Here is a 13,873-nt window from a genome sequence, read left to right as displayed (position 1 = left end):
GTTACCTTCTAAGGCCTAAATCATTCGGACATAGTTGGAATGATTAACCAACTATTCTATTACAAAATCCTTTCATAATTTAAATTGTTTCCATAAATTATTTCATGTATATACTCTTCCCTAACCACATTTGGCATATTGACTTTTAAGGACTAGATCACTTGAATATAGTTGGTAAGATTGCTCATTAATCTTGAAGATTTTGCTATAAAATGTCTTCCTATTTATAAATTATTCTATGTAGATTATCCTCCTAATTACATTTAGCACATTAAATTTTGAGTCTTGAATCATTGGGATAGAATTGGTAAAATTGTGATAGAATCGTAAGAGAAATTGCCTAAAAAGTGCAAGAAATAACATAAAATCACAAAAAAAAAAAATTTCCGATACATCGCGATAAATCATTAAAATTTCTCGAGATATCTGCGATATATCATTAAATATCGCGAGATATCTGCAATATATCATTTCGCCCCCTGGTTTCATTTTGCCAGGGGGCGAATTCACCAAAATTCACCGAAAAATAGTTCCTTGCTTGCATGGTTGCATGTCATTATTTGTGAAGAAGCGCGGGAAGACACTTTTTTAGCCCAAAAAAACAAGTGACTAAAATTTTGTTTTGGCCCAAAATCTATATTAGACTTTGATTAGGATTTTTTTTTTCCAGCAGAAAAATTTTCAAAATAAATGTCAAACACAAAAAAATTGAAAAATTATCATAAAATGAGAATGAAAATTGATATAAAAAGTCTTAAATTAAGGAATTTATTATCATATTAAGAATTCAACTCATATAAACCATTTTTATTCAAAAAATGCCCCCCTTAATTGAGGCCGTTTAAAGAGAAATGGATCCTTACTTTGAATTATCAATCCTTAATTCAAAATTTTGTGTTCCAGTCAAGGTCAAAATTGACAGTAACTTTTGATTGACAGGGTCAATTCTCATTGTGCATCATAATTCTTCAAAATAGGCCATCTTGACCTACCACGTTCACATTTTGATTTTTTTTTTTTCCCAACTAAATCTACTCTAAAATGATGAAGATTAATAGTTAATATATAATAATTACATTAAGAAGGATTGGATTGGGCTGGTTGCTTTCAGCTGAGGCTCCAGCCCGGCCCAGGCTCAGGCCCATGACAGGCCTCAGGATGGGCCTGGTTCATATGATAAACTTTCTATTCGCACCAATCTCCTTTGTGATTGTTAGAATGTGAAATAAGAATGACTCCTATGACTCTCAGAGATAGTACATGTACATCACATATATATAAATGATCATGAGTATAAAGTACAATATACAATATTGTATATGCGAGAAATACATAACTAATACATAGTATAAATGAAGCTTGACTTTGGATCATTAAAGTTGAAAGCGAGAAGAGGAGAGACATTTAGTGAGAATATCCGCCAACTGATCATTAGTAGAGATATAGCGAACCTGGAGATCTCCCTTGGCAACCTTGTCTCTAACAAAATGAAAGTTCACCTCAATGCTTAGTGCGAGCGTGAAAAACAGGATTGGCAGACAAGTAGGTAGCACCAATATTATCACACCATAACACAGGAGGAGAATACTAAGAAATACTCAAAACCTTGAGGGAATTTGCAACTACTCTAAATTTTTTTTGGTCAAAAGACTCAAAACTTTTCTAATGCTTTATTTTAAGCAGTTGGTATATTAAAAAAATATAAAAAACAAAAAAAAAAAAACAACCCCCCAAAACCCCCCCGCCCCACCGCCAAAAAAGCAGGCGCAAACAAAGAAACAAAAAAAAAAAAACCCAAACCACCAAAAAAAAGGGGAAGGGGAAGGGAAAAGGGGGGGGCAAGGGCCCCGCCCCCCCCCCCCCCCCCCCCCCCCCCCACCCCCCCCCCCGGGGCGGGCCCCCCCCCCCCCCCCCCCCCCCCCCCCCCCCCGCCGCCACCCCCCCCCCCCCCCCCCCCCACCCCGCCCCCCCCCCCCCCAAAAACCACCAACCCCCATATTTTATAGGGTGGGGGCCCCTTTTGGGTTGGGTTTTTGTTGGTGGGGATGGGGGTTGGTTTTTTTGTCCGCCCCCCCCCCCCCTCCCCCCCCGCCCCCCCCCCCCCCCCCCCCCCCCCCCCCCCGTTTGCGCGGGCCCCCGCCCCCGGGGGGGCTGTTCCGCCACATTATCTTTGGGCTGTATCTGACATATATGCTTGAGCTTTTGATAGAATTTGTGTTGCCTTGTATAAATCCTTCTATTAAAGTTTAATATAAGTTTACTTTTGGCCCCAAAAAAATTATTTTCTTGGATACTGATAATTTCTATAACGGTTAGATTATGTGTTTCTAGTTATATCTATAGCTACACATAAAAGCAAGCCCTAATACAGATTACCATATGCCCAAGCCTTCACTTTTAAGGTTTGGGTTAGCATTCTTGTGCATATAAGAATAGGAGAATCGATATTAGAGGGTAATGACTTTGTAAAACATCATTAAGGGAAAAGATGGGGGGTTGGACTTGGGTTATGATCACTCTTAGTGAATGAGTGTCTTCATTAACAATATAACTTTAAAAGTAGCAGCCATATATTAGGTTGCTATTCATATGTAAACCAGTTCCTCCTTAGTGAAAAGATTTACAAAAATGATCCCATTTTATTAGAATCATTTTATTGTCATGTTGGTGCTTCCAACCGGAAAATCTAGAAGAAATAGCATTAAGTGATCAGGATGCAAAAATAGTTTGCCATTCGAAAAATGACAAAAACTCAGCATCTAGGTTTGGATTGATTACTATAGATGAGTGGAGAGAAATCAGAGATCTTAGAACAGCAAGGGATCAGTCCAATGCCCAAATATGTAGAATTGAGGGATCTTTGATGCAAAAGGACCACATTTCCTAGTGAAATGCTTATATCGAGCATGTTGATGTTTTTATACATGCCCTCATTGGTTTTGGCACTGATGCATGGACTCTACAACAAGACAAACTTGTGAATTGTTGAATATTAAGGTGCAAGTTTGGCCTTGATGGCCCAAACCAGCTCTGAGCATATTTTCAAGCTCAAAACTCTAGCCTTGATTAGGATCAAGGCTGGTTTAGGGTCGTGTGTTTGGCTAGGGGCAACCCGTCCCAGTCCGATATCTACCACCCCTATGGTGGCAAAAGAATTTGCAAGTCCTGGATACTTTCCAGACTTAGCAATTCAACATTTTAATAGCTTGCTTGATAAAGTAAGGTTTTTTTTTTTTTTTTGTGTCTGAGATTTATCTGAATCAGCTTGTATGCTCTTTGATTACATCCTCAGAGGGAGCTTTGTCTTTTACAAGGGTCGAATCCATGACCTCTCCACTGAGAAGTAAGAATCTTACTACTCTACCAACCCTACATTAACATTGATAAAGCATATTGATTTGATTTAATGCATATCAAGGCGTTGCTTAGGTGTCCAAAATGACTGTCTTCTGACTTATTAAATACATACTTTTTAGCTTAATAAAGGAGTAAGGACGCTTGGTGCGTCTTCAAAAAATTGTTTTATCAGTATGCGACGCCTTAACAACTATGATCTTAGTCAAGTAATTATAATTCTCTTCCATCTCTCTTCCAACCCATGAGAGAAAAAAATGTTGCCAGTGAGATTCTGGAGCCAAAAAAAACAAGAGAGAAGGAGGGGGAAGAACAAAAGCTTTGCATCATATATTAATCCAAAGCCACACCTGATGATGTGTCATTTGCTGCAGCTCAAAAATCCAGGTCATGGAAGACTAGTTGTTCATTTTCTAAATTTGAGAAATCCAATCTTTTTTTTTGGCCAAACACAGAAAAGGAAATGCATTCAAAGAAACAAGTCTGGGGAAATCCTCCCAGCAGGAACATAGTACAAAGGATCAAGACCTTTAGGTGGTTGCATCCACCAATCTTTAGTCTAGAGCTGCCTGCTTTTGGAGATAATCATTCCTAGAAATCAGCACAAGAATACAGGATTCAGCTGTGGAGATCATAAAGCTTACAATTGCTAACTACACAGTTATCAGAAACTCATCTCCTACACAACAAAAGTTTTTACTATATTATTCCTCAATTAAGTAACGGACAAGACATGTAGATTGCTCGCATAACAATTTGTAACTCTAGTGGACAACTAGACATACTCTCCACCAAACGGCTCCGTAAAAAACCGCACTATTCAAAATTCAATATGGTACGTACCGAATTTCTTTGGTATGGTTCCGGTTTCAAGTACTCATACCGACATACCGTCAGTATGTACCAAAACTATACCGAATTGGTACCGTATCAAATTAAGAGATATAAATATAATTTAACAATGAAAACACTTTACCTTTAGCCTATCCATAATTCCCTATTTCAATTTTTTGTTTCATCCTTCACTCCTCTACTTAGATTTATTTGTTTTGTCTCTATTAATTAGATTTACTTGTTTTGTCTCTGTTAATATCAAATTCTATCGATTGTTTGATCGCAAAATTAGGATCTTAATGAACTAATAACAAAAGTGGCATGTACTAAAGTGTACCGCACTAGATACCATGTTTAAACTGTTTTTCATACCAATTTAATGCCGAAACAGTACTGAACTGTTTTTACAAATGCCGAAACCGTACCATACAGTATAAATTCAATGATGTATGATTCTAATTTTTGGCATTCAAAGTTGATACCGTATCGATTGACACCCTTATTAAATACCTAGTAAAAAGCTGGCTGATTGGTGGGGAGTTGTGCTGGGGTTGAGCGTTATGCGAAATAGGTAATGAGTCCAGATCAATGAAAGCTGATCTCCAACTTCATAGTGTTCAAATTTCCGTTTATACATAATTTTTTTTATCTTAATTTATGGTTTATAGAAATAGATTTTCTTACAAAAACAGTGTGAAAAACCTAGCCTTAATATGAGCTGAATGAGTTTAATACATGTACGTTAATCATCATTGGCTAATTTACGGCTTCATATAGCCAAAAATTAATATATGCTGCCGGTAAAAAAAAACAAATTTCAAAGTGATGCAAACATCTAAAAAACTTGTTTTAGATTGAACATTTTTTTTGGAGGGGAGAATAATGAGTCCAGATCACCTCTCTGTCGAACGAGCACTAACATCTTTTTATCACGCATATTATGTGGGCCCATGTGGAATCCACTATGGGTCCTACCTCTGAATTATTTTTATCATATTTTGACATGGTGCCTACATTAAAAAATTTAAGTAAATTAATAAGAAGACTAATATATATATATATATATATATATAACACAATTAAAGTAAATCATAAAAAAAATATATTGAAATAAAGCATAGTGGCAAAAATTATAGGATTAAATTTGTTACCATTTAAAACTCATGAAAAAAAAATGTGGGGATAAATTGTGAGAGAAAAGATATTCTATTAACTAAATATGAAAAAACAATCAATTTCCAAAAATTAAGTAAAAAAAAAAATTTAATGATTATGATTAAATTTGATAAAATCAATGGCTAAAATTCTAAACATCCAACTAATAAACTTAAGTTTTAAATTACTATTAGTAATGTTAGGGGTGAATAGGTTGCAACTAGTGGATTTATCCAATTTTTTGTTTAATTGTAAATATAATTGAATATATTAAACTTAAATAAATTTGCAAACACACAATCTACAACACTAGAATTTTATAGTGGTTCAACTATTCAAGCATACGTCAACTCCTCTCTTGGCTTCAAAAAAGATTTTCACTAGTGATTATCTTTCAATAAGGTGGGCAAAGAATCAAACACTTACAAACTTTGTTACGAGGGAAGAACATCATTTTACAATTGGCAGAGGGACTTCAAAGGGAAGAAATTTCACTTCTTTCTTGGCATAGGCAGCAAAACACTATTGGAACATTAGGAACGTTGAAGAATAGTGTATTTTATTGAGTATTCGTTCTCTTGCATAGCTTATATTGTACTTGATATTTTACACACTATACGTGTGTGTGATATCTCATAGTGGGGATATCACAATTTCACTTCAAGTCACATTCTAAGATGGCTTGCTCTGCTTGTTTCTACTATCTAATTTCTGCTTTGATTCATTATGTGCCTTTGATCTTTGATTTCTACATCATGTTTGTTGTGTGCCCTTGATCTTTGACTTTGCCAATAATTGTGATGCTATGGGAAGAAGAAAGAGACCTACCCGATAAAAATGGATACAATAATTGAACAACCAACTCTTTGCCTTTGATGCCTATCACGTGACATTCATTTGTAGTCACCGCTGGATAGCTGCTGCTTTTGAGTGTTGCAGAGGATTATGATCCACTGCAATCGTCACGCTTCTTGTGCTCCAAAATAGAGTGCCAACTTGTGTACCTCAACGAGCTTAGAGAGCTTATAGAAATGCAGATTTCCCATTTGCCTGAACAAGAAATGCAGTTTATACAAGACAAAAAGACCAGCATCTCTTAGAATGATGAATATAATGGAAACCTAAACCAAACATCCCTTTTCACCATATCATGGGCCTTGGGCCTTATCTCGCCATTATTTGGATCCTTCTCCCATTATTGATTTCTCCACTCAAACTGAAATCTCAATTCTCGCAACTTTACGTTACACCCTTTATATTTGAATGTGTGAAAAAATGTGTTGCATTTGTGTTTCCAAAACTAAATCTTATAAATCTAAAGGATTAGAGTGAAGAATTTTTTGACGTGTTTCTATTTTTTCTTTTCAACAATTAAGGTGGTGTCCACCATCCAGAGTTTAAAGGTGCTCTGCCTACAAGCCTATATAAACAATCATCTTTCACACACAATACCGCTAAGCATAGTAAAAAAAGCCTACTTTTGAGTGTTGTAGAGGATTATGATCCACTGCAATCATCGCGCTTCTTGTGCTCCAAAATAGAGTGCCAACTTGTGTACCTCAACGAGCTCAGAGAGCTTATAGAAATGTGGAATTTCCATTTGCCTGAACAAACAATAAGGTTTATACAAGACAAAAAGACCAGCATCTCTTATTTGAGCTTAGAGACCCTATTCCTGCAATAACCAACAAGACCACAACAAGTAGTTTCCAATCAGGTGGGGAGGAAGATAATGTATAGAGTCATCCTCATTGTGATCCGTTTGAGAAGATTCAGCTGAAAAAGAGTGCGCATTTGGTTAAGGGAGAAATCAGTTGTGGTTCCATGCGCAAACAGTACTTGGTTCCACATTTTAATTTCCAAATGTGATAACAGGAGAGCATCAAAGTTTTACAAGAACCAAGTTAATTAAGGCCTTGCCTTCCCATTTAGTAATTCAGAAGGTTACAATGAGGAAATTTAGAACCTATTCAATATTAATTTGAAATCAATTAACAAGACTTATAACATTTAATAAGTCAATTATGATTACCTATTATTAGTTTCTTCCAATGTCTCAATGCCATTCAAAGTAACTATAGACTTCCATGATATGTAACCAATTATTTTGGGGTATTTGTAACCAATCTTGTATAAAAAATTCATTTCTATAAATGATTATTTTGTGATGAAAACAAATCACCATTTTTATATGCTTCTCAATATCATGCTTTAATATCAAGCTTGGTGGAGCTATTTGACTCATCATTACTTGAATGGGTTGGAACTTGGAAGCCATACATTCTTACCCAAAAAAAAGAGCATGGCAAATCTTATTTGTGTGGTGCATCTGATGTGGTGGTGCATGTGTGATGTCCACTGTTGATGCATGTCATGTGAATTCTATTCAATCTTAGCCGCTCAAAATATGGTTTTGGTCATTTTAAAGAAAAATCGATTTTGTTTTACTTAAGTTGGTTAAACATGCATACGGTGTTCTAAGTGGTTAGAATTTAATGAAATCCACGTAGTGTGCATCTAACAGTGGGCACTACAGGCACCACCACGTCAGAAATACCGCTAAAGCACGATCTGAGCTGGACGTAGTGAACCCTTTCTATGCAGCGATATAAATGAATAGAATATTATAGCGAAAAAAGACTATGTTCAAGATTGTACTTTCCTACACCCAAATGACATAATGATCTGAAATAACTACTCTATCCTCGCATTTCCATTCGCCCTAGCTGTAGCATTGATAGCACACTTCCTAGCCAAAAATTCTCCTTAACATAGTCCAAAAGTCCAATATATCGAGTAAATTGATGCCTTTATGCATGCTCTCACTGGCTTTTGTACTTATGTATGGACTATACGGCAACGAAAACTTGTACATTGTTGAATTGTGGGGGTGCATGCTTGCCCTGATGCCCCAAACACCCCCCCGGCCCGAGCATTTTTTTTTCAAGCTCAAAATTCTAGCCTTGATTAGGATCAAAGCTGGTTAGGGGCAGCCCATTCTAGCTTGATCCTACCCTATCACCCTGTGGGTTATTTTTCATTAAAAAAAAAAAGGATAAAACATAAAAAAAATTATACATGAACTTATAGTTTTGTGGCTAAGATCAAGATTAGGCTACGTGCAAGGTCAAAGTCAAGTGTGACATGGACTAACCTAGCCCAACCCTAACCAACTATATAGTGTCAAGATCAAAGTCAGATAACAAGACTATGGTATTTAAGGTCAGTGACAGACCATATGACAGACCATATGACGCTCTTATGGTGGCAAAAGAAAGCCAGTCTAGATACTTTCAAGACTTAGCAGTTCAGTTCTACAAAGAACCATTTCTCAAATCAATTCTAAACTACTAAACATCCAACAGTTATGGACACACCCCTTTCAGATTAGAACTTTAGACAAAGAATTAAATATACAGGAAATTGTGGTAAGTAATCCAATTCAACACTTCAACCAAAATTTCCTTCTCTTTATGAGATAGGATTTCGTCTCTAAGGGAATGTTTAAATAAAAATGCTATTTCTTTGTTTGTGGCCCATCGATGACCTTTGTAAGAACACAATAGTCAGGGGGTTTAATGTTCGCATGGTAGTTTTTTATGGTGCCGTGAGTTCGAACCCAAATTTCTTATAGAAGTTGATAGCATTCTCATTCGTTGTCTATAAGGGCATGTTTGGTTACTTGAGTCTATAGATTTCAAATTTATGGAGTCATGGTTTATAAAATTAAATGTTTGATTAGTTTGAGTCTTTGGAATGAAATATGTAGATTCATCCTAAAAAAATATCTAAGTCATGGTTAAAATGTTTAGCACTTTTATAGTAGGAGTGAAATCTCTAGATTTTACTTCATACCCATAAATCTACAGATTTACGTTTTTAGTGTAAAAAGGTGAATCCCTAGATTTCATGAATCTAGAGATTCACACAACCAAACAGGTATAAATCTCCCATTTGTGAATCTAGAGATTTCAAATCTCTGAATTCATATAACTAAACAGGCCAACTCCATAATGTTTTGCTAACAGCAGAGATTTTTAACATTCTTCAACAGCTTTGTGCTTGCACCAAACCGAAAATCATGTAATTTAGTTAAACCAGGTAGGAAAATAGAGGTTCTCTAAGTAAAGTTCTACATCTTTCCAGGAATGGATAATCTGCTATTTTTTTAGTTAAATTTTGGTAGAAGTATTTTCTATAGAAAGAACTTTGATCAGAAATTTAGAATGTATTCAAGTCAAGGACAGTAAGGTAATTTGGGGTTTTTAGCCCATCTTTCAACTTGCTAAGTCATTAGTCTACTATTTATAACTTCAACTTCTATATTAACGAAACATCAATTGTAAGGCTATAAATACCCCTTTTCTAACTCAATGGGAGGAGCCCGTACAGTCTGATAAATTTTTTCCATCACCATAAGGGGCAGAGGTGGAGCTACTAAGGGGCCAAGGAGCCCCTCAATTTCTTTTTTACTTAATGTATAAAAATTGGCTATTTTTCTCACATGTAGTTAATAGACTTCAAATTTATGTTTTTTCTTACAATTCTGTCACAATTTCTTCCCCACCTTCTTTCTTTCATGATTTTTTAAAGTTATAAATGGTAACAAATTTAATCCTAGAATTTTAGCCCCTATGTTTTATTTTAATATATTTTGCATAATTTACTTATAGTCATGGCATCTATATTTTAGTCATCTTATTAATTTATGAATTTTTAATGTGGCACCCACATCAGAATATGAAAAAGCATTAGTGCTCATCCGATGAAGATGTGATCTGGATTCATTATTCGCCCTCCTCCCCCCTCCCTCCAGTGTTCAATCCTGGCTCAACCCCTGATAGGGAAGAGAGAGAGAGAGAGAGAATTACAAGAAGCTTGGGACAGAGCCCGACCAAAGCCCACATGGGCCTAAACGAAACAAAGCAACAAATAGCCCGAAGGAATTGAAGTCAAGACCTAAAACCAAGGCAAACGCAAGAAAAGGCTAAGTTCTTCATTTTATTTTATTTTTTCTTCTTTATGGCAAGACTTGAGCTCAACAATAAAGTCTTCATCTAGGCACTGGCACCCTCAAGTGGAGGGATTTTTATTTGCAGCATAAGTGGCCAAGATCATGCCACGTGTAAGAAATTGTATCCAACGGCAATAAATCAAAAAGCAGCATATAACTGTAAATACAAAATATTTAAATTACAATCAAGACCTTATGATATTTATAAATTTTTTATTTTTAAACCCACGATTCCAATGGAAGGAACAGAGATTTCAACATCCATTCTTCTCTCTCTTTCTTCTTCCCGAGAAGTCTCTCGTTTTTTTGTACGTTGGAACTTGGAAACTCCTTCTTATGAGTCCAACTCTATACATAATTCTCTCCTGATTTTTTTTCTTATTTTATATTGAAAGAAAAACAAACAGAAATTTAGTCCATTGTTGTGACAAAATTTCAGAGTTAGGTACCTGATCCTTAGTTATATCTCTCTTATTATAATTATTCTTTTACCGGATCTTAATAAGTTCTAAAATTGAATCTCCACATCCATAATATGCATGACCTGTGTAGTGATCATTTCCATTGAATATAATTTTCTATAATCGAAATTAGGGTTGTGCTAAGCTATCTTCTTTGATGTTTTGGATAATTAACTTTATCTTGATCCTTACCAAGATGCAATTCAGAGCTGAGAGAAGAGTAGTGGAAGATGCTTGGAAGGGTTCCAATTTCAAGGCATTGTCTTTGCACTGTTTGTTCTGTTTTTTGGCTCTTTATAACTCATTTGAAACCATTCTAATCCTTCTTAAACTAGATTTCACACTTTCTTAACCATAATTCTAATCTTTTCAAAACCAGATTTCACACCTTGGCTTTGAGAAGATCGATGCGTTCGCCAAATCACAAGGTATTTCGATGGATAAGGTTCACAGCAAGGCCATGTCTATGTTTTTCATTTCTTTGAGTTGCAAAGTTGCAGACGAAAGAATATCCAGTGACTTTCGGCAATATTTTCCAGTATTTTGTCGATTTGCTGGAAAATCAACGATTTTCTGGCCATATTCCTACGAATTTTAGAAAATTTCGTTCCGGGGCCAATTTTATATCACTAAGTGTCAAACATGGTGAATTTCGCCAAGTTTCGGCCGAAATTCGGCGAAACTTCCTACCGTGATCCTCACCATAACCTTAACCGCCGGGTCAAGCGTAATCAAATGCTATAACTAGGTAACAATAATTTTTGTATAATTTGACAATGTCGCCTTATAATTTGCCTATAGAATGGGAGGATAAAATCCAATGATCAACTTTAACCCCACTCTCACCAAGTTAGAATATTTCACCACTATCAAACCTAGAATTTTTAACCTAAAGCCTTTTTATATTTTAGGCGAGCTGAGATGACTTCAACCAAAAATTCCGCGCTTGTAACCTAATCTAAACACCTCAAAACCAGTTTTGGATGTACAATGCCTTCCATTGACGATTTCAAATCTGAAAATTTAACATCATCCAACTAGAGATCTCTAATGAATTTATTAAAAATAAATAAATAAATAAATAATCTAATTTAATAATAAAAAAAAATAGATTTACATTAAAAAGAATGCGGACAAAGAGGTGGGAAGAGTGGCCTTTTTCCTAGTCAACTCATCATAATTCTGAACTCATCGAAATTAAGCACACCATCCCCATTCAAATCAAACACGCTAACCATTCCTTCACACTCATGAATCGTTCTTGACTCACCCAGTCGACTCAACATCCTCTTCAAGCTCTTAACTGTTATAAAATCACACCCATCCATCACATACATCCCAAATGCCTCCTTCAAATCCTCCTCCACCTCTTTTTCATTCCCTTCCATCAACCTCACAAAATCATCGAACCCAAGAAACCCATTTCCGCCGGAATCCAATGATCCCACCACCACCACTGCCTCTTCCGGCGACAGGTCACCGCCGACATTGCTTACACAACTTTGTAACTCTGTTACTGATATCTTGCCATCACCATCCCATCTTCATCGAAGTATCTGAACAACCGTTCAAGGTGTCTGCAATCAGGGTTGGCAGACATAGAGCGCTTCTCCAACTTGACCATCTTTTTAAGCTTGAAATTCTGGGAAGTGGGAACTTGGGCTTGAGTTGAAAGAGAATTACAACAATAGCGATAGAAGAAACAGACGTGTTTGAATTGAATTCTTGAAGAACACCAACATTCGAGATCATGTTGGGGAGAAGGTTAGAGGATTGAATATATATATAGGTTTCAGCCTTTCAGGGGCGCCTGTTGAATGTTGTTGTTAATTTTCTGGTTTTGCGCGTATTTGGAAATTTGAACGTGGAAGCTTCTCAGTCTGGTTTCAGGAAGGGAACTGGAAACTGGAAAGTAGGTGGGGATGTTAATGGGTTGGATCTTGATATCTAGTGCTTTATTTTGACTTTTCAAGTTTTTGGGTATAATTAAAAATTTTCTATGAACAAAAATAACTTTCGAAAAAATAAAAATAAATTACAACTTAGGTTATCAATATCGATATGTTTAAAAGGTCAAATGTATTTGTTGACTCTTTACCATGAGGTGCTAGACTTTCTTGGCTTACTTGGATTTGATGGGACATCCCATCTCTTTCATTGTCGATGGAGTCTATACCAGTTCCTTTGCTTCTCAAAATTTCTTATTAACATAATACAAAATATAATTAACAAGAGAGATACTCAAATTGAGCTCTGCAATAAAGGACACCATCCATGGAAGCTTAGTTACTCATTAACCAGCATAATAATATCATTCAGTGCCATAATTTCAAATTACAATTGCTCCCAACCAAGGTTTAAAGTATCCCACGATACCATACGATACTAGCCGATACGTATCCATATATGACCCAACCGATACGATACATCTCGATACTTCTCTCCTTGATTACACTAAATACTTGCGGCGATCTACTCGATCTGGCATCGTCTCTTAAATCCCTCCGTCGTCTCGTCCGTCCGTCTTTAACCTTGCTCCCAACAACTTTAGACACTTCATTTGGTTCATGCTAAAAATTTTACATATAACATTAATTTCAGTGCCATAATTTCATTTGTGCAGCCATTTTCTATTAAGTTTGATAAGACTCCAGGCCAAGCACTTGTTTCTTGATGATAAAACATATAAAATGTAGATAAAGAGAGATGGATGGATCAGAACTTCTCTTCCTACATAAGTGCCTACTCTATTATTTCTCTAGACCTAAGACATAATCCATTACTCTAGTTACACACTTTTTTTAGTCCAACTCCAGTTAGTATATGCTAAAAATTTTACATATTACATTAATTATCTAAGTAACACAGAATCATAGACAAAATTAATATACTAAGAAGTGCAAATATATTGCAATTGTAGAGATATGGTTCATCTTAATCCTGATCCCAAAACAAATGATTCAACTGGAGTTGAGAAGAATGAAACAAACATGGTTAGTTCATTTGCATTGTCAATAATCAGAAGAACTACTAGTTCTGGTTCAAACTTCTGAAC

General features: G+C 35.9%; 1 protein-coding gene across 1 annotated transcript; it reads right to left on the bottom strand.

Moving 5' to 3' along the window:
- Nucleotides 1–11,984: 11,984 nt before the first annotated feature.
- Nucleotides 11,985–12,442, bottom strand: LOC148999748 (calcium-binding protein CML37-like). Its single transcript, XM_089140387.1, has 2 exons — nucleotides 12,417–12,442; nucleotides 11,985–12,360 (listed from the first exon to the last, which is right to left on the bottom strand). The coding sequence occupies exons 1-2, from the start codon at nucleotides 12,440–12,442 to the stop codon at nucleotides 11,985–11,987; spliced, it is 402 nt and encodes a 133-aa protein (XP_088996513.1).
- Nucleotides 12,443–13,873: the final 1,431 nt, after the last annotated feature.

This window comes from Hakea prostrata, chromosome 11 (genome assembly GCF_041222555.1).
Source record: "Hakea prostrata isolate BN-2017 chromosome 11, UWA_Hpros_2, whole genome shotgun sequence".
NCBI classification, from domain to species: Eukaryota; Viridiplantae; Streptophyta; class Magnoliopsida; order Proteales; family Proteaceae; genus Hakea; species Hakea prostrata.
This window is presented reverse-complemented; position numbering and strand designations above follow the sequence as displayed.

Excerpts from the sequence above, each read along its gene's own strand:
- LOC148999748 (XM_089140387.1), bottom strand. The coding sequence starts at position 12,442 with ATGGTCAAGTTGGAGAAGCGCTCTAT. Across the intron at positions 12,361-12,416 it reads AAGTTGGAGAAGCGCTCTAT|ATGGGATGGTGATGGCAAGA; the intron begins GTCTGCCAACCC and ends ACTTCGATGAAG.